Source organism: Varroa jacobsoni, unplaced genomic scaffold (assembly GCF_002532875.2).
Source record: "Varroa jacobsoni isolate VJ856 unplaced genomic scaffold, vjacob_1.0 scaffold_518, whole genome shotgun sequence".
Lineage (NCBI taxonomy): Eukaryota > Metazoa > Arthropoda > Arachnida > Mesostigmata > Varroidae > Varroa > Varroa jacobsoni.
This window is the reverse complement of record NW_019213420.1, coordinates 65,182-88,169: the sequence shown is the minus strand read 5'-3', so window position 1 is coordinate 88,169 and position 22,988 is coordinate 65,182. Positions and strand designations below refer to the sequence as shown.

General features: G+C 39.6%; 1 protein-coding gene across 4 annotated transcripts in view; it reads left to right on the top strand.

Moving 5' to 3' along the window:
* LOC111261101 (serine/threonine-protein kinase PAK 2) overlaps positions 1–22,988 on the top strand; it is a 38,909-nt gene that overhangs the window by 6,970 nt on the left and 8,951 nt on the right. For 3 of the 4 annotated variants that reach the window (XM_022834345.2, XM_022834344.2, XM_086968568.1), the window contains exons 3-7: positions 10,312–11,046; positions 11,490–12,415; positions 15,306–15,521; positions 16,584–16,805; positions 17,576–18,756. In XM_022834345.2, coding sequence (XP_022690080.1) covers positions 10,818–11,046; positions 11,490–12,415; positions 15,306–15,521; positions 16,584–16,805; positions 17,576–17,881 — 1,899 coding nt within the window. In that variant the 5' untranslated portion in view covers positions 10,312–10,817 and the 3' untranslated portion in view covers positions 17,882–18,756. Of the gene's footprint in view, positions 1–10,311; positions 11,047–11,489; positions 12,416–15,305; positions 15,522–16,583; positions 16,806–17,575; positions 18,757–19,766; positions 20,266–22,988 lie in introns of those variants that run through there. The other variant, XM_022834346.2, reaches the window with a different exon arrangement.

The window sequence follows — 22,988 nt, the reverse complement described above, 5'->3', positions numbered from 1 at the left end:
AATTATGTAACCCATTTTGTCTTAGAATGAGTATGGCTTTCAGTAGCACATAATTTTGCTTTTATATATAACGACATTATTAATAGATTTATCTGGGACTTGCTGTGAATATATCAGATACAAGCAAAGTGCCCGGCCTAAAATATCAGTTACCATTGATTCAAGCCTTGCGATACACCCATATACATATATATAATTGAATGCACTGAGTGAAGTAGAAAAAAGTTTTTATGAATAAAGTAAATCATATGAACTTGTGCATGTAGTCTGTACAGCTATATATAGATAACGCATAACTGATATCACTAAAAAATGGTTCGAATCATTTGCATGCAGACAATCGGTCATATTTGCACCGAAACGTATTCTGCGGTTATCAGGCGTATGTATATATATATGTATTGATTAGTTGGCTGTGGTAAGTGCAATGGAATCAGCAGCATCTTGTCGCAAGTGGCGAGCGGTTCGACTATGGTCATTGCCTGTTGTTTGCTGCTGCTGCCGCTTCCTCGGCTGGTTGAGTCGCTTTCAGCTCATTGTCCTCATATCGTCATTTATTAATAATATTAGTTGTAGCCGTGTCCACGCCGCTGAGGTCGGAACCATGTGTAAGTGAATTCGCGTTTTGGTCGAAAGTAACAGTTTGCTCTATTGATCTATAGAGCGCTGTATTGTTGACGCGTTGCTTCTGTGGTACAGAGTTATCTTGTCGTTGTTATATTTTTGTTTAGTATGACGCTCATGAACTGCAGTTCGCGAGCTCTTTTGATCCCGTTGTTGTTACGGCCACCCTCTTGATCGTCATCGTCGTTGTCGTTGTTATTATTATCCTCGTCATTACTGTCGTTATTGCTTACTAAATGGCAATGCTTCTGCTCAGTATTCCATTTAATGGAGCAGAGCGGAGCACACGGCACCGTCATCGATATAAAAGAGCAGCAGACAACACTGCCAGTTTAGCCCGTGAATATTGCCAGCAGCCTCGGCGTTACATCTGGATCAAGGATCTTGTTCGTGCGCGCGTACATATGCAGTTTGCGGATTCATGGTTAGTCGTTGCAACCAGCAGAAAATGAAATAGAAAAAATAAGACGCCTCGTGTATTGGCTTGCCAGCTGTTCTCGCGCCACCGCCGTTGCTTCTCTGTGTAACGTAGCCGTGTCGCCTATAGTTATGGTATCAGAAAGAACGAGACGAGTAGTAGCAGAAGCAACTGTAACAGACTCGGTCAGCGGACTCAATAGATGCTCCATCGAGGAGATGAAAAGGAACGGAAGAGATTCCTGTTTTTATTTGTAGGCGTTCTACTTCTTCCACTGATTGTCGTGTTGAAGAAACGTGTTTCACCTTGATCAGTTCAAGCAACAAATGCACGTCCATGCATAACACCATATGATAATGGAGTATAAAAAGAATATATACAGGGCATTCTTGGTGCACATATCTCGATTTTGGTCGCACTAGGAGTCGACGTAGTCAGTCCGACAGGCCTTGTGATGCTAACCAGTAAATCTTACGGTCCTGCTTTTTTATGGACCCATTTTTAAATGCACTTAATGCATGGAAGTAAGTGAAACAACTGCGAACCGTAATTGCCGTTGGCATCGTTTGGGTGTAGAATAGCGTGGTATTTTTTTGACGAGGAAAGACTATAAAGGTTGGAATAGTGGAAAATTTATTTGAACTTTTCAGACAGGGACTATATAGCACTGGCAGGTATAGATATTATTTCCTGATTATGAACGTGTTTGTTTGAGCTATTTTTATTTGCAAAGATTTCAGTTAGTTTTATCTTGTATCTTATCTAACTCGTTCCTCACGTGCCAATGCAATTACTTTATTTGAAAGATAACATGACGAAAGGATTAATGTTTCTCGTTCTATTAGAACCCTAATCGTTTCCTAAATTAAATAAATAAAAGATCACGTGTAACGTTGAATGCAAATTTGTTTCATATAATAATGGCGATGATATGCGTGCATCAACGTTATCACACCGCAGACGTCGAGAAGTAATTCAAAGTCTTCTTGCACCAAATACGGATAGGACATCAAGTCTAACCTAATCCGCTCTTAACCTCGAACGGTACAACAGTTTTTCGAAGTGTGACAATTCTGTTTGTATTTCAGGCTCTTTATAGAATGCCTACTCTTTCTTCAAGTCGTCTCCTCAAGTACAAAACAGGGAAGCCTCCGCTAGCAGAAAACAAATCTTGTTGTTGAAAAAAAAAGTTTGTTGTCACATGTATGCCATTACCGGTTCCACTGTAGTTATTATTGGTGACTATTTTTCTTACGCAGGGAATAGGCGGCCCTCCTGCCTTTAACACAGTCAAACTCGTCGATTGGTATTCGCAATGCGTTTTAGCTGGCGTCGATACCGCTTATACAACCCTGAATAACTTATATACTCCCGCCCACTTTATTTGTTTTTCTGCTAGTGGTACTGTTACCGCTGTTACTGTTATTGCAGCTGTATTATATACACATGTCGTGCGTTTAACCTGACCAAGCTAATCTGTCCGGTTGTAGCTTTTACGCTGTGGGCAGAAAAACGCGATGATACTTCATTAGGCGCCCTTATTATGTCCTTAGCAAATATTATGGTTCATTACCACAACCCTTTCCCCTGTAACGGGGAAGCATGCGGTTATATAGCCGTATAATTGAATTTCACAACTGTGTTTGCATCGAGCATACGAGTGTCGATTTAATATGATGGCACGATAGTGATAGATTTATCTATTAAACTTTGGGACGTACAAGGTGGTTCAAGTTCGCAACGGTGCGTAGACATCTTTCATTTCATGCTCACAAAGACCAGTCGACTGAAGAAATGCTAAACCGCACCGCAGCGAAATTGAGACTCGATATTTTAATATTGATATAAACATGGTGCTGTGGTCTTTTGAATTGGGAAATTTTATGCAACATGCGCTTTACTTGGGGGTTTTCGCAGCGGGGGTTCGTCGCCGACAAAGACATGCAAGAATATTCAGCTGTTTATTAGATGGACGAAGAGCGCTAACATTCACATCATTCGTATATCAGCTGTTGTCACGCTGCTTGTAGACATTTTGTTCTTCGTAGTAACAATTTTTGTTAGTTTGTACTCGAAATCGGGCCACATAATGTATAATCAAGTTGGGTATATACATACATGACACCAACATTTTCTGTACAGATATCGGTTTACGTACAGATTGTTCCATCATACGGGATAAAACTGGTCCACACCATTGTATATTGCTTTGCTTTGCGCAGTATTCGTCGTAAATGTGTGGCCGTCGACTGATAGGTATAAAAGCTGCCTGTACAAAGCCGTGAAAGGATTTCTACAATATTTGCTGTACCGGTAAGACCTACCTAAAATTCTTGCGCACGATGATTAGATGACGTCTCATTAGTAATCTATTCTTAATCATGTCTGGTTCATCTGAGCATCGGCTTCTTATAGGATCTAAACAAGGGCCGTTTAATGATTGCCATTGTTTAGATGCTTACTAATGTAATTAACACAATATCTATTAAAAGTAGATGCATTTTTTGTAAGTCTCTTGTATTTCATTACAGCTAGTTATAGGACAGGTATCTACGGACTTGCAGTATAATCCTAATAAATAGATAGAGGAGCCTTTCGAGTGTCTTGTTTTTGTGGTTATGTTGGTGAATATTAGACTACATTTGAGATACTTTTTTTTTTTATATAGGACTTCTCTAAACGCATTTGAGTAGAGATGGTGTAGAGCTTTTGGTGTAAACTAGCTACACCATTACAGTTACAAAAAGTTTAACTTCGAATGACTGGATACCGTTCCTACTGCTTAAACAGCGACTCAACTCAAAGTTGTAAATTTCAACATAATGGAACTAAGGAAGAACTTGGGAATCACAATTGACTGGGTAGGACAAATAACCGTTTCCCAAAACATAGACTTACTTTGCGTACGCATATATGATGTCATGCACACGCACGCGATTACGGTAAATCCCTATGCAGACAGATATTACGGGCTGGCCTTTAAACATTGATCCATATCTGCAATTCGTTAGTGAAGCCGTTTAGCTGGGTGCAATGATTTTACTAATTTATCGAGATTATTTTGTGTTACTATGAGATCGACTTCCTGTGCCTGCTAAACTCATCTGTCAACATCATGAGGTGTTCAAATTATTCTAGACTCTACCACGGCTTTTACCGATAGTTAACTATCAGTTCCTGTGAAATCAGCGTTCACCTATGGCGGACGTATCTATTTGTTGTTCAACTGATGTTTGAAGTTGTTACGCGACTGCAAGTATTTCAACGCGACCTAACCTATTATGTAAATTAAAAGTTACAGTTTTCTTAATTTGCTTCTCTTAGATGACAAAGTACTAAAAGTTTTGGTTGTATGATAGCAATTACAGAGCTATCGGTAATGTCTGTATCCGTCCATGTTGCTGCAATCTGTTAAGTAGATATCCTTTGACCGCTATATTTTTTCGTTATTCAACTGGAGTTTGTACAGACGTATTGAACCGTCTTTACCATAAACCGTAATGATGCGTAGTGGATGCGGCCGATTGCAGTGGGGGCATTGCGCAGCAGCTCAACTATGCTAGCATTGCGATAAACTAATCAGAGCACAAAAGCAACCTAAGCGTAAAGCATGAGGTATCACAGCTGAAAAAGAGTGCATCAATAACGGAGATTGTAGATATAGATATCTCGAAAATTATATAATTCTCGAGTTGCGATAAGGTGGGGGTGACATTTGAACGGCAGATACTCGAGTCTGATACGAATAATTGTGTCAAAGGCTGTTAGAGCCTGAACTAAAACAAGCTGAGTCAAGGTGGCTATAATGGAGGTATTATATCTTGTCGCTTTAGTCTTAGATTGGCATTTTGAGAAGTGGATCCACGCAGTCTCACGCGACTTTGGCCGACATAGAAATTAAGCAATCTACTATTGGCTAAAAATAGATTATCATTTTTTGTACTAATAAATATGCGGCATCACAATGCATCTGACACACAGTGTGTCAACTAAGCAAAATTGGAAAAAAACAGTGCAAGAGCGTTCTGTCATTGTATAACTAATGGCCGACTATAAATCAACGCTTATTCAAGATAGGTTTTCCTAACCGCAATCAGGCATCGATATGATAACATCTAGCGCTCTAAATCTTTGTGTTTGTTAAATAACGGTCTCATATTAGTTTGGGTATGTTTGTTTTTTACATCGGTAACTGTCGCCGAACTTTATACCCGTTAAATGTTTGCCATTAACCTAACAGAAAAACTTTCAGCAACAAAAAACGTAGTCAGAGGGCGATTAGGATTTTGCACAACTAGAATTAACTCGGAAAAAAACAATCATTCCGATAGTACCGCGCTGAGATCGAGGTCAAACATCGACTAGTAATACTGGCAGTACCGCTATTTGTCATACCTCCAGTGGTTGGATCAATTGCTTTTCGACACTGGTATAGTTTATATATTTGGGTGAGTATGTTGTCACGTTTCGCATGCTTATCTATGCCAGAATCTACAAAGGCTTAGCCCCACTCCCATGGAAAATATGTCGGACAGTGGTCGCTTGCCGCCGCCTCCTTCAATGTGGCGTCTGCTTTTTCGTGTACTAGATCATCCAACCCAAATGTGATCAAGCTAAAAAAACCTGTCCAGCAAAATTAAATTACAGAGCGAGTGAAGTCCGTGCTGTTTGTTGTTAGCCGAAATTGGTCGATAGTGTTTGGCGAGCAGAAACAACGGCGCCGTCGCCAATAAACGCCGCTATAGGTACCGGATCGTTCATGTACCTGTTCGTTCCTGAAAATCGTTACAGGGAATACTCCTTACTGTACTAAATTGAAACGGAATAGGAGCTAAAGTAGCGGCAGCAGCAGTTATTTGTTACCGGCGGGTATGTATCCGCAGCGTGAGATGCGCAGTGAGGCGGGTGTCATGGGTGGGCCTCCGCATCGAGAGAGATGATAACGAAAGATTTGGAAACTGAAAGGAACTTTGTGATTTGAAAGAAATTACAATTTTTTTACTCTAGCCGTTTCGTCTGAAACAAAATCCCTCTGTTTGAAACAGAAGGATCGGTCACACCTGTGCTGTAGTATGTTTCCAACGTGCGGACTTTTTTCATGTTAGCTATATAGTGGTGGACCGTGTATTGGATAATTATGGTTATATGCGAATAACAGTGCGATCTTTCTGAGTGCTATTACTGATAAAATCTTGTTATATTAAGTACAGCTACCCTTTTCAGTCCGGCAGTATTTCTCAGCTTTTGAAATCTAAGGAGTCTTTGTTTGGCTGGTCCTTACATAACTATAAAAGATATTGAAACCAGGCGGGTCTCACGCGGAGCTGAACATGAAAGAAAGGAGACATTTTTATATACATCGAGGCTAGTGGGGATATTGTAGTTTTCAGGCATTAAGCGATAAGAATGTTTTCAAACAAAAATCTTCTGCAAGGTTAATAATCACTTATTCCTCGTCGCCTTTCTAAGGCCTTGTTGTTTTTATCAACAACTACTCATGTAAAATGAAGGTCACCCGGAGCATGGTTAGGTAGTTTTAGTAATTATTTCGTAGATCTGTTCAGTGAATGGCTTTAAAACAATATAACACAGACCTCTCTAATTAATAGTAATATTTTCCATAAGTCATCGCTTGAGCTTCGCTGATGACATTACTAGAAACATGCATGAGTAATAGCTTGCCTATATAAAATCATATTTGTCTAACGTCCCTAGGAAAAATAAACTAAATTAAATATTGAACCTTTGAAAGATGGTTGTTCAGTCTGTTTTTTTTTTGATCTTCTGTAACCTTAAAAGCAGTTTCTGGTCGGCCTTTCGGCAACGTGAGCGCATACTGTGTAATCGGCGTTTGTAATGTTATTTGTCTAACGAATTCGCCTCACGCGATAACATTGCCTCCTTTACTAGTGTCCTGCAGCTATCCTTACGATTGCTGATATTTGTTTAAAGATTTTTATATTGTTAGATATGCGATATTCGAGGTGGGAAGCCCTTCTATGCATACTTATTGTTAAGCGTAGTGTTCTCTGATGCTATTTGCATAGAGCTTGCTGTGTCTAATTAATGCCACCCATGGTGGACAATCTGAATGCTCTGTTCGAGGGGAATTTAGTTATTTCAATACGGGGACATGACGGAGGATAATGGCACGAACAGTTGTTTGCGACAAACAATTCTGAACTATACTACTATGATGTAAAACTATAGATATACGCGTTTCCGCGCATCAATTCAATTTGGTCAACTTTAAGTCACAGATATTTTCCGAATGCACTTGATATTCCCGGCAGTCTAATAGAATATTTCAAGGAAATTTGCTAGACGAGCCCTGTAGGAGTCGACTACAAGGAAAGCAAACGTAAAAAAGGATAGAGCTATTTATGCAGAAGGCCTAAAATAGTTCCTGTCTAATTTTTGGTTATATGTGACTTCTAACTTACAGTCTTGCAACGTGTTGTAGAAAATTTACAAGATTACTACTTTAAAGCGAGAGGAAACTTAGAAAAGTTAAGGGCTTTATATAAGAAAAGACCTAAGACCATTTTAACTCATGCTGCTATAGCAGAAACCATGAAGGTTATCCTATATATTATCTAAACCTATCGGTCGGAACAAACAACGTTTGTATATACAAACAAAGAGAACAGGAAAGGTAGTCTTTAAATTGTATTGTTATATACACTGTAGAGTTTTGGGTTCATCATATTTGACATTACCAACTATACGATACCGAAGATGACACGAAAACCTGTATTCAAACTTACAAGATGTTAGTTTGTATGTATTACAAATTACTCAATGGCAAAGTGGGCAAATGATTTAAGATATATATATATCCTTCTGGTGGTTCTCGCGAATGACTCGATTTCGACACGTTTTCGTAAGTTGTCAAGTTTGTAGCAATCAGCCAATACCAGCATTTAGGGTATGATATGCTGCCGTAGACTGGCCTCTGTTAGGATGCATAAATTAGAAAAAACGAGCTTTACACAAGAGAGAACTAACTTCTCTTTGAAAACAGTCCAGAAAAACTCCAGGTTAGTTCATCTACTATAAGTGATTACTAATGCTGAACGATGACGCGTTAATATAAATGACAAAAGTTAGTAGTTAATGTAGTTTTTGATTAGTGTTGAGAATAATCAGTCCCCGTACGGGTGCAGTATGTTCAAAACCAAGCTTTAAGTTAACACAGGGAGGTGCAAAGTGGGCTAATTGCGCGAATAACAATAAACATTGAGTAGCTTATATTGAGTAGTATATACCTAAATAATTGCGTTATACATAGAATGGCAAACTATTAACCCCCCACGTAAAAAATGAATAGGTGTTCAGCATACTGATGATGACCTGGGTTGAGACTGCAACCGGAAAGTGGCAATTCCACACGCATTTTTCAATATCGCCACGTAACAATAGTATTACTTCGTCGTCAGATAAAACAGCTTTTAGTGCGGAGTGAACGCCTTTGTACACGTCATAGTGAATATAGCAAATTTTCTGTCATCACGAGTGACCCATATACCAACTTTTGTTAGATAACTATTGTTATTATAATTATTATTATTTGTTATAGTAGTAACATGATACAACTGAAACTATATTATACGGATCAGCTGTGACGCTAGGTAGCGAGCTTGGATATCTTCAAGCTTTGTGAACGAATTACTATTTGTATCTATTTGCTTAGTCGTTGAATATCGGATGGCATCCAGTCAGTGGTTCAGAATTTGGGCCGAACGATAACTTTCAATGCCATTCAGCCGTCACAACCCATAACGGACAGCTGAGCGCTTTCAGCTTGGTAAGCCTCTTAGGCTAAATTCACGTTGTTAAAAGCTTAATAAATCGGAAGCCTAATGCTACTACGGAGCAGCAAAATTAGGCCAAAAATGCTTTCTCAAAGCACTCATAATTATTCTTGCAGAGATGCACTGCAGAAATTACAAATCAATCAGAGCTGATAGGTTAACCCAATAAAGGATTAACTGTGTATTTGTTAGAAAACAGTGCCAATGAAATTGATATTATTGGGCACTGTTCTACCAGTATTCGCTATTGGAAATTACGTAAAAAGTTATTTGTTTCTAGTTAGTGAACGTACAATACGTAGTTATCTTAACATCCGAAGTTAAGCAATTGTTAATTAGCTTTTTAAAATGACAATTCGAAAAAGTTAAGCTGTTGGTCACTGACATTTCTATACCGGATTTTTGTTTTTTTTGTATTTCTTGCAATTGAAAAGTCAGCCAAAGACAAATGTCTCGAGTTTCGCATCCGGTAGTAGCATTATCAAAGCTATGCGAGACTCCACTGTATTAAAACTTAACACAAAAAAATCGTCAGCAGCCCAGTCAGAACTTCCATTTTGGGTCTGTAACTGCTAGAAGTTGCAACCTGAAAACATTATCTAAAAAGACCGAGCTTTTACTTGTTGTCTGCTTTACTATTCCGCTCAACGGTCTCCTCCACGATCCTATTTGTATGACGTGAGTGATGAGCCCCGATGAGACGTATAGGTCACCTACGAACCATTGATAACTAAGTGTTTCTTGTAAACTAATAAGTAAAGCTATATTCAGCCTAATTGAAAACGGTCGAGGTTGAACTGGAACAATAATTTACGTAAAGGGCTTGTAAGAGTACGCTAGTATCACCTCGTTGTTCCGTGCATACTTTCTGAGCTTTCTGGTGGCTGGTCTTGTTCGGTATGAGTGATAAAAAAATATGGAGTTCCAAAAATTGCGTTGTGGTATAATTATTATATAATTTATATAGTTAAGTTTTTTTTTAAAGAAAATCAGTTGACAATATTTTAAATAGCTAACTTCTATTACGTATAATAAAAAAAATATCGTATACAGAAATTATTAAATTAGATATAGCTGATATTTAGTAAAATTCTTCGCGTCTGATGCAAGATTATAAGGCAAGTAAAGATGCATCTAATTACCTCAGCCATTTGGTTTTATATTTCATTCAAAAAAATTTCAGAAGCGCTTATTATGTATAGCTCTTTAGGGTATTTATATTCTAACAATAATCGGTGCATACACTATATTTCATTAAAGCCCCATTTACCATAGGTACATGTACGTGTGTAAAAAATATATTATTACAATAGAATCAACCCGTGCATTACTTATAAATAACAACTCCTACAAACAAAGTTCTATAGTTAGTGACTAACATGGCCTTCTTCGTTTGTTTTTGATTACTGTTACTCTTTCTTTCTTAATCCGTTTTTGTCGATGCCCCAACGATAGATCGAGTTCCTGTCGTCGTCTATTAAAACGGTTCATGATAAAACATTCAGGACTATTGGCACATCCACACAAGTGTGGACGTCAGCAGATAAGGAGCTGCGTATCACACATGTATAGAAAGGGCCCAGACGCCAGATGTCATCAGCTGGCTCTCGCACCAATTTTTTTCGTACTCACCTAATCATTCATTAATGATTAATGAACTTACGTAACGCTATTGTTAACGAAAACACACAACGAAGTTGATCGTGAAGATTTATACAACTTACGACAGTTTTTTATGCTGTCAATAGCGGAAGTCAAGGGACATCGTCATTTTCTTGTTTGTTAGCAAAACAAAACTGCGGTAAAACAAACCTGTGGAGTGTAGTGACTCTGCGTCGATCGCAGAACCTGTGGTGATTGTGGTGGATCAAGGTGACTAGGGCCGCACCTTGGTGGGTTCAGTTGCCTAGCTGAGACGACTGCGAAGATAGCAAACATATCAGCCATCGTCGCGCCACATAATGTCGACTTCAGAAGATAAACCCCCACCGCCCCCTGTGCGGCTTACATCGGCGCAGGCGAGAAATCCTGCCGCGTCCCTGCCTCTCGAGTTGAGACCATTGCCTCCGGAGCCGTCAAAACACAAACACAAACATGGGGCTGAACCAGCACAGATAACGATTTCGAAGCCAACAAACTTCGCGCACAAAATGCACGTAGGATTTGATCCGATTACGGGTGAATTTACTGGTGAGTTTTGACACATTCCTAGCAAGCATTAATGTAGAGGTTTACACATTTCAGGACTTGTTCGCGTAACGTCATAGGTGATGCAACAAAAAAATTGAGGAGAATGAATTATAAATCAAAGATATGCAGACGAATGGAACAGCGGATATGATTCGTAATGTTACCTGTACAAGATTTAGAAATGAATTTCTTCGTGCAAAGTTTTTGCTCTAAAACTCAAAAACTTGTCATACCTGTTTGCCTTTCATATGCACAAGTGTAAATGTTATTGTTTTATTCGGAATGTTATTTCGTGCAGTTCTTCCATTTATACACCCGTATCGTGATAAGAACAGTCGATAGTTCCTCTACAAATGCATTGAATCCGGCAAATCCATCCCTTTCCTTAAATCGTATACATTTTCTAATAGTCACATTCGTTGTCTCTGATGATTTGTTTATAGGTCTTCCTTCGGCATGGATGAAGCTGTTGCAGACATCAAATATTTCGAAAAGAGAACAGGAAACAAATCCGCAGGCTGTCATCGATGCGTTGAATTTCTACGACAACCAAAAATTGTCGGAGTCCGGCCAAAGCGGTCTTGGAGGCCCCCGCGATATGAGACCAAAGTACCTTATGCAGGGGGGAGGCGGCTATCCATTGTCGACGACTTCTGAAGAAAGTGTGGCTTCAGGTGCCACTGACAAAGTGTCAACGCCAAGCGAGAGCGGTCCCTCACGGCATGTATCATGCGGCAGTAGGACATCAGTGGCATCCGAGGAACGATCCTTGAGTTCGGAAGCGTCGACGGCCGGGACCCCACAAGGAATGCAACCTCCAGGCGTAGCATTACGCTCAAAAGCTCCCTCTCCTCCACCTCGGCCTGAACGGACGAGATCCCTGTACACGAGGCCAGTCTCCACGTTATCGTCGCCGTCACCAATATCAACGACGGTTGCATCGCCCAAAGAAGAGGAGCGAAATCGGAATCTTCCTGGTGGAGAAAATATTGACCTAACCAATAACAACGATAGCGGTGCAGGTGATGCTGGTCAGAGAACTACGCCAGAAGTAACGCCCTGCGTTGAAACGACAACTCTTCACGACCAAGTTGCTACGGAACCGCCTGCCGATAATGATGCAGCGCAGGTACGAACGCGTTCGAGCCAGAAAAAGAAGATGTCCGAAGAACAGGTGATTGAATTGCTCAAGGGCATCATCTCAGTTGGGGACCCACACTCGAAGTACACAAAGCTGAGGAAAATTGGACAGGGTGCGTCTGGGGTCGTGTACACGGCCATTGAGACGGCGACCGGATCAGAAGTCGCTATCAAACAAATGGTCTTAGCGCAGCAACCCAAACGCGAGCTTATCATCAATGAGATTCAGGTGGGTTTTGATGGACAAACTGATTAGCATAGAAGTTTAATGAGGATTTAGATTACACCGGTATTAGGTGCACGTTTAATTACCACGTTGCAAAGCTCTCTATGCGGTTGGTTCTTTTCTTCGATTTTGATTCGCTTTCTCGAGCAGGTTTTGTCAAGACAAAGACCTCTTTCATTTGAATTGGCAGGAATCAGGGGTAAGTGGTAATAGGAGGTTCTATTTTATTAGGATAAGCCTTTGAGAGGAATTTTTCTTGTTCACTTTTGTTAAACGCCTTTGTTTCTTGTTTATATATATGTTTTTTTAGACAAAAAGGTGCACAAATACGGATTATATAAAAGAGAGACTATAGTGCAATTTAATGGGTAGTATGGCTTATTAACCCGGAAGCTATGCTGTGAATTGCATTATGTTGAGGGAACGTAGAGGGTCCCTTTACATCATTATATTTACGCAGACTTATACCGCTAGAACGATCAAAAGCTTGTAGATGAGCCAACCAAAATTATATTTTGTACAATGTATTTGTATACAGCTGGATACTCGATATCAATTAAAGGAGGGACGTTCAGAATTCATTTTTTGCTCTGTAATCTGGGTGTGACGATTAGTCTTTGAACTTACGATTGATTTAGTACCAGTTAATTGACATAATAATTATTATTATTAACAGTTAGATATTATTATATATTTATCTTATTTTAGTTATATTATTAACAGTTACTATTATTAAATTGCTAGTTCATGTTTTCATTGCTAGTTCATTTTATTATTGTTCAATTTCAAGTACCTGACTTCCCTAAACTGAACGATTATGTTTCATCCTGTTTTTAAAAATTATCAGAAAGAATATTATCAGGGTTGTATACAATTACCTAGGACCTTTGGGATTTAGGATTGTCTTGAATGTATATCTCACAAATGGGATGTAAAAAATAACGCTAATTATTACGATATGTGTGTTGGTTTTCCAAATTTCAGTGAGAAACGTCTATTGGCTCATCTAACTTACATTGTATCAAATACATTTCAGTTCAACGCATTGTTTGGTTGGAACACTCTGCATTAAGCTAATATCAGGATTCCCAGGAATTACGTATTGATTTTTAGTTGTAGATTTAGTGCTAACCTTCATTACCTCATTTTAATGGCCTCTAGCCAGACCACTATTTAAGACAATGACGTGGTGCAATTTTCTTCCTCGGTTGTGGTTTCTTGAGGAACTTCTCAATCACAAAAAATTCATCATTTTGAACATCGAAAAGTCATCAAGAATACGGAAGATAGTCTGAGTATTTGCTATGTTGGCATCTGACGCTGTTGGCTTTTTTACGTGCGTGTAACAATTTTGCATTACGTCATGCCAATCTCGGTCGAATGTGATGGTGTGTATTATATTGCGATGTCATCGTTTCCAGGACATCAGGGAACAGATCAACGAGATGGCATCTCCAATTTAATTTTTCTTTCCTATAGTCAAAAAAAATATTAAAAGGCATTTTTAAAGGCCCAAGGATAGCCAATAGGGCTGAAAGATATAGAATTTTACCCAGGTCCAATGATAATGCTTCAAACCTTTACAAACTTTTTCGCTTTAAGTGAACCATTGCCATCGCAAAGTAATAAATATTATTGTTGCCGCAAAACCAAGATTTACCACTAGTTTTTGCGAACATAAAGCAATTTCAGGTGAAACACACTGGGAGCGTCGCAGAAAGTCATTAGAATGAACCCGGAAAGTTACCCGCAATAATGACAATTTAAGAGCTAAAGTTTCAAAAGCAGGGAAAATATGCCTTTAATTTTTGTGGGTGTTGGTTTTTAAAGGAGCCGTGTGACTCACACAGTAACAATCTGAACTTGTAGCGACCGTTCAGAGTTATTGATTTGCCAGATTATTGACAGTCAATTAACGTAAGTCAGATAAAATGAGAGATGAAGCAACGTTCTTAGTTTGATCAACGTGGGTAATCTGTGCGGATAAAGAAGTTATAATTTAATTAAGTCTCCGAGGATTTTTTACCGAATAGAAAAAAGCATTTGCTTTATTTGTGACATTTAGTTACCATTTTATGTATACCTCATCATTGTTCACGACTTTCGCCGAAGTTTCCACTAAATGATGTGTGCTGTGTTGTCTGAAAGTAGCGGGTTTCGTCTCAAAATTTCCTAGCCGTGTTTTGTGTTGTTTGTCCGTGTCGAAGGTAAGGCTACAAAAGTGATTGTTCAAAGGATGGAAAGGCGAAAGGGGATGCAGCGGAACCTCTCATCTGGAGTCCAAGAAAGCAGCTTGGACGACGCTTGCCGTGTGTGGTTTCGCGTTATCATAGGGCAGAATGACCCAACAGACTAATTTGATTGACTCGATGCAACTGCGCTAAATACACGTGCCGACAGACTCTGTTTAAATTAAGCCTTTGCAACCCCATCAAACACAAAGCGTAGTATTTTTTTGGGTTAAGATCTGTATGGACCCTGGGCTTTGGCTTCTCTTCTGGACCCACCAAATTCTATCTTTGATTTATATTCACGCAAAGACATCACTTCTTATCCTGGGTGGCGATTTCCTTCTAAAATCAGTCATTGTAACTGCGTGACGCGCGATACCGGATGAGATATTGAGGTGATTCCTAAGCCGTCCTAATTCCTTGGTTGGATTTAAAAAGTTGGGTATGAGAGCATGATACGACGCACAGGAAAATGAAGAGATTTCCCATTGATCATAACAAATCGACGCTTGAATGTTGCAAACTTTGACTGTGTCTTCGGCAATGCTTGCTTTGTTTGGTGGACGATGTTAATCTTTTTTTTGGTTTGAACTTAGTACATAGCTACTACATAGCTAACTTTTGTATGATTTCGTTAATTACGATGTTTCGGAACACTCTAGGTTCTAAAGTCATTGCGGCATCCAAATATTGTCAACTATTTAGACTCTTATTTGGTGCAAGGCGTACCGTGTTCAGTGCCACCCAGTGGCGGCTCTGCAGGAAGCGGTCAGATGGAGCTGTGGGTTTGCATGGAGTACTTAGCCGGAGGCCAGCTGACGGACGTCGTCACAGAAACGCTCCTCGACGAAGGACAAATTGCAGCTGTACTCCGAGAGGTAAATTATCGACGTCCTTATTTCTTTATCTCGAGTGAATTGTTTACTCTAGCGAACTTCTCTACTGATCCTGTGTGTGTTCTTTTTGGCGTAACATCATGACGATAACTATGTAGCTTAGTTTTGGGTAAGTGCCTTTATCGGCTACGATCAGTGGTTCATTATCATGAGTTTCGTATATTACAATTTTACTTATTTTCATGTTAGTCCGAGGACGAGGGACCCAGTAAAGGATTCGTGTCGCCACCAATTTCAAATAACACAAAGGAAACTTAAGGAAATATAGCTGATGTTAGCGTTGTTGCCCTCTCCAACCTGTGTTGTTTTACAGCTTCGGATGAAAAACAGTAAAAGTATCGGATGCATCTATTTAGCAGAGGTAAACGGTCGATATAGGCACCTCTGGTGGCTTCTGAGAAGCAGGAATTGCTTCTTTTATTCTATCAAGGTGTCAGCTAAGTTCTCCGTGCTCGTCGTTTAATTGTGTTCGATTCATTACTTTTTGCTGTTTTCGATTTATTATCGACTAGCAACTAGCAGAAATGCTTTTCCCTGTGGCATACATCCGTAAAAGTGCGTAATTTCACGTTAATGCAAGATAAAGAAAATCAAAGGAACGGTAAGACAATAATGTCGTGAGAAGGGCGTTTTATGGATGATCTTATGGATGAGAAAAACGGCTTGTCGTTACTGAAACTTAAATGGGTGTTCTTGGGTAAATTAATGTAGATGTTCTATTAGATAGGATATGGAGTAAACGAGATATTCTAAGAATTAAAAAAATCAAGCTTGAAAGGTAAGCAAAATTTACCCTCCAAAAATTGTGTATTATTCTAATACTTGCCGATTAGCCGCGCAGTAGCGTCATCGGTTCCCTCTACGATTGTGGCCATCAACCATCAATTGTAAAACGGAACGTGTGAATGGTTTAAGAAGCTGGGTTGAGTGGATGGCCGCGGTCGGTTGATATTTCTCGTAGAGGTGGAGATCTCCTGCTTTCCCTACAAGTTTCTGAATAATTATGTGTAATCATTTGTTGTACCTTTCCCGTGTTGAACACAGGTGCTGCTCGCGTTGGAGTTCCTTCACTCGAAGCGTATCATTCACCGAGACATCAAGAGCGATAACGTCTTGTTAGGTATGGATGGAGGTGTCAAACTGACGGATTTCGGCTTTTGCGCTCAACTGGGAGGCGCCGCAGAGGCGCATAAACGATCTACGATGGTTGGCACACCATACTGGATGAGCCCGGAGATCGTGACGCGGAAACAGTATGGGCCAAAGGTAACAATACATCCTTTATAGTGTTGACAACGTGGGGAAGCATGGAGTATTGGAAGTTCAGTGGTGGGCTGTCTTGATACATTTGCTTGGTACTGGAAATCAGTAACCTATTGTAGGGTCACACAGAAAGAAGCCGGAACGATGTGGTTCAGTAACAATGCAGAGTGAGAAACATCTTATTTCTACTGCCATATATTGCGTCATCAGGAATAATGACGTTACCTAATGAGATGCTCTCCTAAAAACAACCTGTCGAGTAGGGTGCCGCAGAATAAATTGTCTTATTAGTTATATATATATATATAATAAATCAAAGCCTTGAAGTGAAATATATTTTCACCGTTGAGCAGGTTTAACTGGTTTGCACTAAGGTAAAAAGATTTTGAAATCATGTGTGTTTACAAAGAAAAAAAACGATCAACCTCTGTTATATTTGGAACGCCGTTAGATGTGAAGGTCAGAACTCCTTCTGGTCGACCTATACGGTTGTTGAGTGTGGTTGTTTGCTATTCAGTAAACACAGATTAATGTCGTGGGGGCAAAGCTTTTTTGCGTTATAGTAAACGATAAGCCATAAACATTGTCTACCTAACGAGAGAGTTGGTGTTAGCTCTTTCGTCTCTTTATCAAATCTCAAGGGAGTTTACATGTTGCGAATAATTGATTTAATTACATCGTTACACAGCTTGCAGCACTGCAACGGTAATACGTTATTTTTGTTATTGTAGCTACGGAATAATTGCTTGCTTGCTTGCTTTTCGCACTTCCAGGTAGATATTTGGTCACTGGGAATCATGGCTATCGAGATGATCGAAGGGGAACCACCGTATCTCAACGAAAACCAACTTCGAGCGCTCTACTTAATTGCAACCAATGGCAGACCAACAATTAAGGAACGTGACAAACTCAGTCCACTTTTGCAGGACTTCTTGGACTCCTGTTTAACGGTCGACCCTAACCATCGGCCGTCGGCCTCGCAGATGCTTCAACATGCGTTCCTCAAACTGGCACGGCCTCTAATTACCTTACATCCATTGATCGTTGCCGCTAAGGAAGCAATCAAACAGCACCAATAGATGAAAAAAGTTAACAAGCTACTACATCAAATAGCCTTGAGGCATAAAAAACGCAATTAAAAAAAGAAGACAGCTAACATAATTGCTGCTTTACTTCATCTGCTGACGTAAATGTCGCCTGCAGTAAACAATCACTGATTTCAGGCATAATAAGAATGATTTTCAGTGGTCGTGACACACGTGTTGTAGTTGCTGGATTAAGTTACCTCTTTCAACAAATGCAAAAAACGAAAAAAAAATCGATACTATTAGGAAACAGGTACTACTACAATAACGAGAGGTAGGTCTACAGGCGCCAAAACTCCGCCCAAAATGAGGTCCAGGTCGTTGCTTTTCCGTCAATTATTGAACCCACGAACTGACGCTTAGTATTTAGCTGAAGCAGAACATGGGGCTGACTGACCGTAGCAGCTTTGACAAGCAACAATCCTTGGAGGAGTCATTTAAACGAATTTAAGTATGAAGTCTTATTCATCCGCCATACTCTCGTTGATTGTGCGAAAGAGCAAATAGTAGAGAGTGTCAACGAAGTATACAGTAGCGCAGCGTAAACAAGAATTAAGACATCTCTAATCTATTGCTCGTTCGCAAAAAGAACTCATTGACCGGTAAATTCATTGATTCGTTGGAGAAAACTGCGGGCTTGTTGAAGTATAACCGTTCTTAAACCACAGTAGTAAGTGCAACACCAGGAGGGAGAGAGTGAACGGCGCCGCTCTCAACATCTCACAGAGTCGAATCCCATCGCTATGTGAGGCGGCATCGTTAGTACGAGAAAGAACTACCAGGCACGTCGAAGAACAACGGAATTTCCATATGGTCGGTGTCGTCAACGTCTCGGTGGCGCCAACAATTACCACTCACAGAATCACATGGTAAGAACGTAATTTTCGGCTTGACATTCGAACTGCATAGAATAGATATTTCAGCTGCAGAGGCTGACCCTATTATCGTTTAGTGAGGCTGACATCTGCATAACATTATGACTCCACACCCCTATACCCCTTTATGGATTCGGCAGCAGCGTTAGACACGAACTCTGGTTGGACTTAACGCTGGGATATATTTGAATCACAGTAGTTTGGCAAGGCAGTATATGATTAAATTATGTCTGGTTAATTAGGACGCGAAACGATGGTTTATGTCAGTCATTCACTAGCTTCCTTAAGACTAAATGGGCTTCAAGCAAGTTCTGGATGGACATTTCACCTAATTCAGCTTTGCTATGTGTTTAGGGTAGCCGCGGAGTGTTTTGAGGCTCCTAAAAACGCTTTAACGGCGATTATATACACAAACATTACGCAAGTTGCATACTGAAGGCCAGCTTTTAGGGCACAGCGAAGCTGGTCGAGGTAATATTATTCTTGTTTAAACGATTTATTTGATACGGCCGTGTTTGCAATGGCAGACAAGATCGGGATGCAGTAAGCATATTCTCTTTTTGCAGTTTGGTTGTTCTTTAATAACGGCCATTGTACTAATTAGCTCTCTTACTGGAAAGGTTAATGTGCTAGCTATACAAAATTAGTAATCATATATATATATATGTATATATATGATTACTAATATATAGTATGTATATATATATTATATATACATACTATATGTATATATTGTGTATATATATATTTCTTGCGGTTTTACCTGTGATTTGTTTTCTTTACGTAAGTTTCAATTCAGTAAGTTGCTTTATGGAGCTGTTAGAATAGCTTCCTTTATTATATTTTACGTTCATGACACATATTACTCAAAAGTATAGCAATTGTGCGAAAAGTATGGCCTCATTAAAAAAGGTCAGAACACTCTCGAGTCAATTAAATACAAATAATTACTAGCAGTAGGCCAAAAGAATAAAATTTGAAGTACGTCATGTTTGTTGTTTCAGCATTACGAACAAAGAACGAGTGAAAAAGAGGAACCTTCTAGGGATGGAAGTCCTAATGTACGGATCCACATTATGTACAGCAGACCTCATTTCTAGTCATTTTCTACCGAAATTGAGGGCTTTTGTCTGTATTCTATAACCATAATGCGCATTAAACTTACTCATAACCGTTGATACTTGTGTTCAACTGTGGCCAGAGACCCAACAGTATCTAAGTGAATTGACACTCTGCCCTGTATGCTATTCAAAATGCTTATGGGTAGGACAAGATGCAGTAGGACGGTGCCGTTATGATAAACTGATAACGTGCCACTTTTTTGATGTATGCTTCCAAAGATAGCGGTTGGTTCCGAATTTCGGATCTGCCGAATAGGTTTCATATAAATCGAGCACTACGTTTAGTACGAGATTCAAGATCATTCGATCTACCAGAGCAGTCCCGTTGCTTGGCTATTGCAATCACTTTAGTCTAAATGATTGTGATTACAGATTGTGTTTCTAAGGATAAACTGAAAATTTTTTCTACAAAATCTTGTTTGTGTTTGAATTTTCTGTCATTTCTGTTAGCGCGAGTCGCTTCCACTAAGGTAGTCTTTATCGGCTAAAAATACCTGATCTCTTGTATCATTTATTATAACGTAAAAATTGTATCACCTATATAAAGGGTATAAGCTAGATCTTTTAGGGCTGATATGCACTGCAGAGGATCGGGCCAAGCGTATGTTATAGTTAAGGGTGGTTATTGCGAGAATTTATTTGTTGTAATATCGGAAGATAGTCTAGCTGACAGCTTCTCTAGTTCCGCCAAAGTAACTGCCTGTGTCGAACTATGGTAAGCCATAGCATGTCTCCGTGCTTTACTAGCTAAATTGGAATTTGAGTCTTAATCTTTGGACAAGGGGAATTTTAGCTTTACGCGGATACCCATGGATCTACAGTGGCGACAGGATGTTTTCAAATAATTTCAGTTTAAAGTCAAAAAAGTCGTATTATGCTACAAAATATTATATATATATCTGAAAATTACATAGAATTGAAGGAATCGACTTTTCTTTGCGCGCACACGTCTTCCTTGTCTCTGTCGAGAAAACAATTCTCACAGACCTTTGTTTTTTATTCTTTCTTCTTTTTAATTGATCTCTGCCATGTTACTTTTCCTAGAATTTAAAAGGCAAAATGTCTCCGTTCCCAATAAGCCCCAACAGGTTAACATTTTTACGTATTCAGCTCTCACCCCCAAAGGACTGAACTAAAATTTTGGGAATTCCTTCAAAAATGTCTAAATGTTTTGAAAAACGAACGGATCTGGAAACTTTTCCCACGTATGATTCTCATTCTCTGTGCATATGGTCCTGATCTGATGTGTACTGCTTACCAATAAATATATCATGGGATGACATACCGAGAGAATTGATGAGCATTGTCGTGTGTGAACGCACCAACTCACAGAAGAAGTCATATTTCGTGGAATAAAAAGTTGTTTGTCCTGCATCGGTTACGTAACGCCAGGGTATTAACCCATAATAATCGTGGTGCTGAAGAAATTTACAACATTTAAAACAGATGAAGATGTGAAACGTATTTCGACGCTCCTGAGGAAAGTTGGGAATTGGAAAGTGAGTGGAAATTACAAATGGAATAAGATATAGTGACGTATCCATGCATTTTCGTAATATCTGTAACCAGTAGCTCATAATTCAAAACCACAGAAGTACAGCTGAGGAAGTTTGTCAAAGAGGTCATCAGAAGGCTCAGCGGCCGAAGTCTTTCCTCTGCTGGCGAAACTCTTATAGCAGCGTTGGCTATATTTGATAACTACAGATTCGTTTATTTAGGCATTTTTGTTCCGATCAGTCCTCATCTTACATAAAGCATAAGCTGATACTCATATAGGATATGTATTTTGTAAAAAAAAAATGCATTGCTTCAGAGCAGAAATAAGTCAAGTTGCTACTATTTATCATTCTGTGCATTGCGCTTCTCACATATATCGTACAGTTTAGTATTTCTCGGTAGATTTGTGAAAGACGTATGTTAGCAAAGGGAAAATGAGGTGTAGAAGTCTGTATTGGGGGCTGGTGTGATTCGTAGAATGTGACCTTGAAAATTATTCAGCTTATTTGCCATTAGTGGAAAGCTTGAATGGAAATTCAGCGTAGTTTCTTCCCATACCGTGTTCGCTTATCAGGTGCTTTTTTTTTTAGCTGCTTGATGATTTTGTGGACGCGGTACTACCTCGTGTATTCGTTAGTTTCGCCGGTAGCAACAGCTCCCTTTTATCTGAGGACCAGTGACTTACCATCCAATATAGGATCAGTCGAAAACTTCCTTCAAGTCGAATCCACTTTCAACCGAATGCTATTTCTGTAATAGATCGATAAACACTGGGAAATTCCTATAGTTGATAACTAGAGGAAATGCTGTTTTGGAAACATGGATACAAAGGTAGTGGGAAAATGTGTTTGTTTACTTCGCTAACCTTCGACGCTTGACATCGATCTCCAATGTCAACATGATATTTTCCTACATATTTAGTGTCTCACTACGCTAACTATGTGTCATTAGTTCTCTCTATCGCTCTAGTTCCTCTATCGCTGCAGCGCATCGGAAGTACTACGCAAAGACCTGTTTTTCCGCTTGATCTGAGTTAGCGATTTTTCGAACGTTTGTTTACCGCCACCACCATTCTAGGGCTTCCCACAATCGATACCTAAGCAATACCATTCTAGTAATGTTGGTGACGTATTACTCACAGACGCGAATGCACGAGAGTGATACCGAGATGTTCTGCTCTACCCATACTCAAGAAACGAACGCGCATTGCGCAAATCGCTAGGTATATGTATTGATCCGGGTCTTATCAGAACAAGGGTGTTCAGTTGAAAATAACGTCTATGATAATAATAACTTGTATTGTAGTCGCACTATAAAAACACAGCGGAGGTACTGACGCCAGCGTAATACCTGGTCTCGCTTTGTTCCCTGGCTTATTGCTTACAAGCATTGCTCAAGGCTGGTAGTGATGTATATACACCAGGTTTGGCTAAAGGAAACACAAACGTATCGGGTACAAAAGGAAGAAATATAGTACGCGAGGGCAAAGTACATTGATATCGATCGGGTGGTGTTGTTGTCGTCATGAGCGTGACAACTGAAGTTGTTGCCATAGCTCTATGATTGCTGTTTATAATAGTAGGAAGCTGCATCGCTAATGGCATGGCA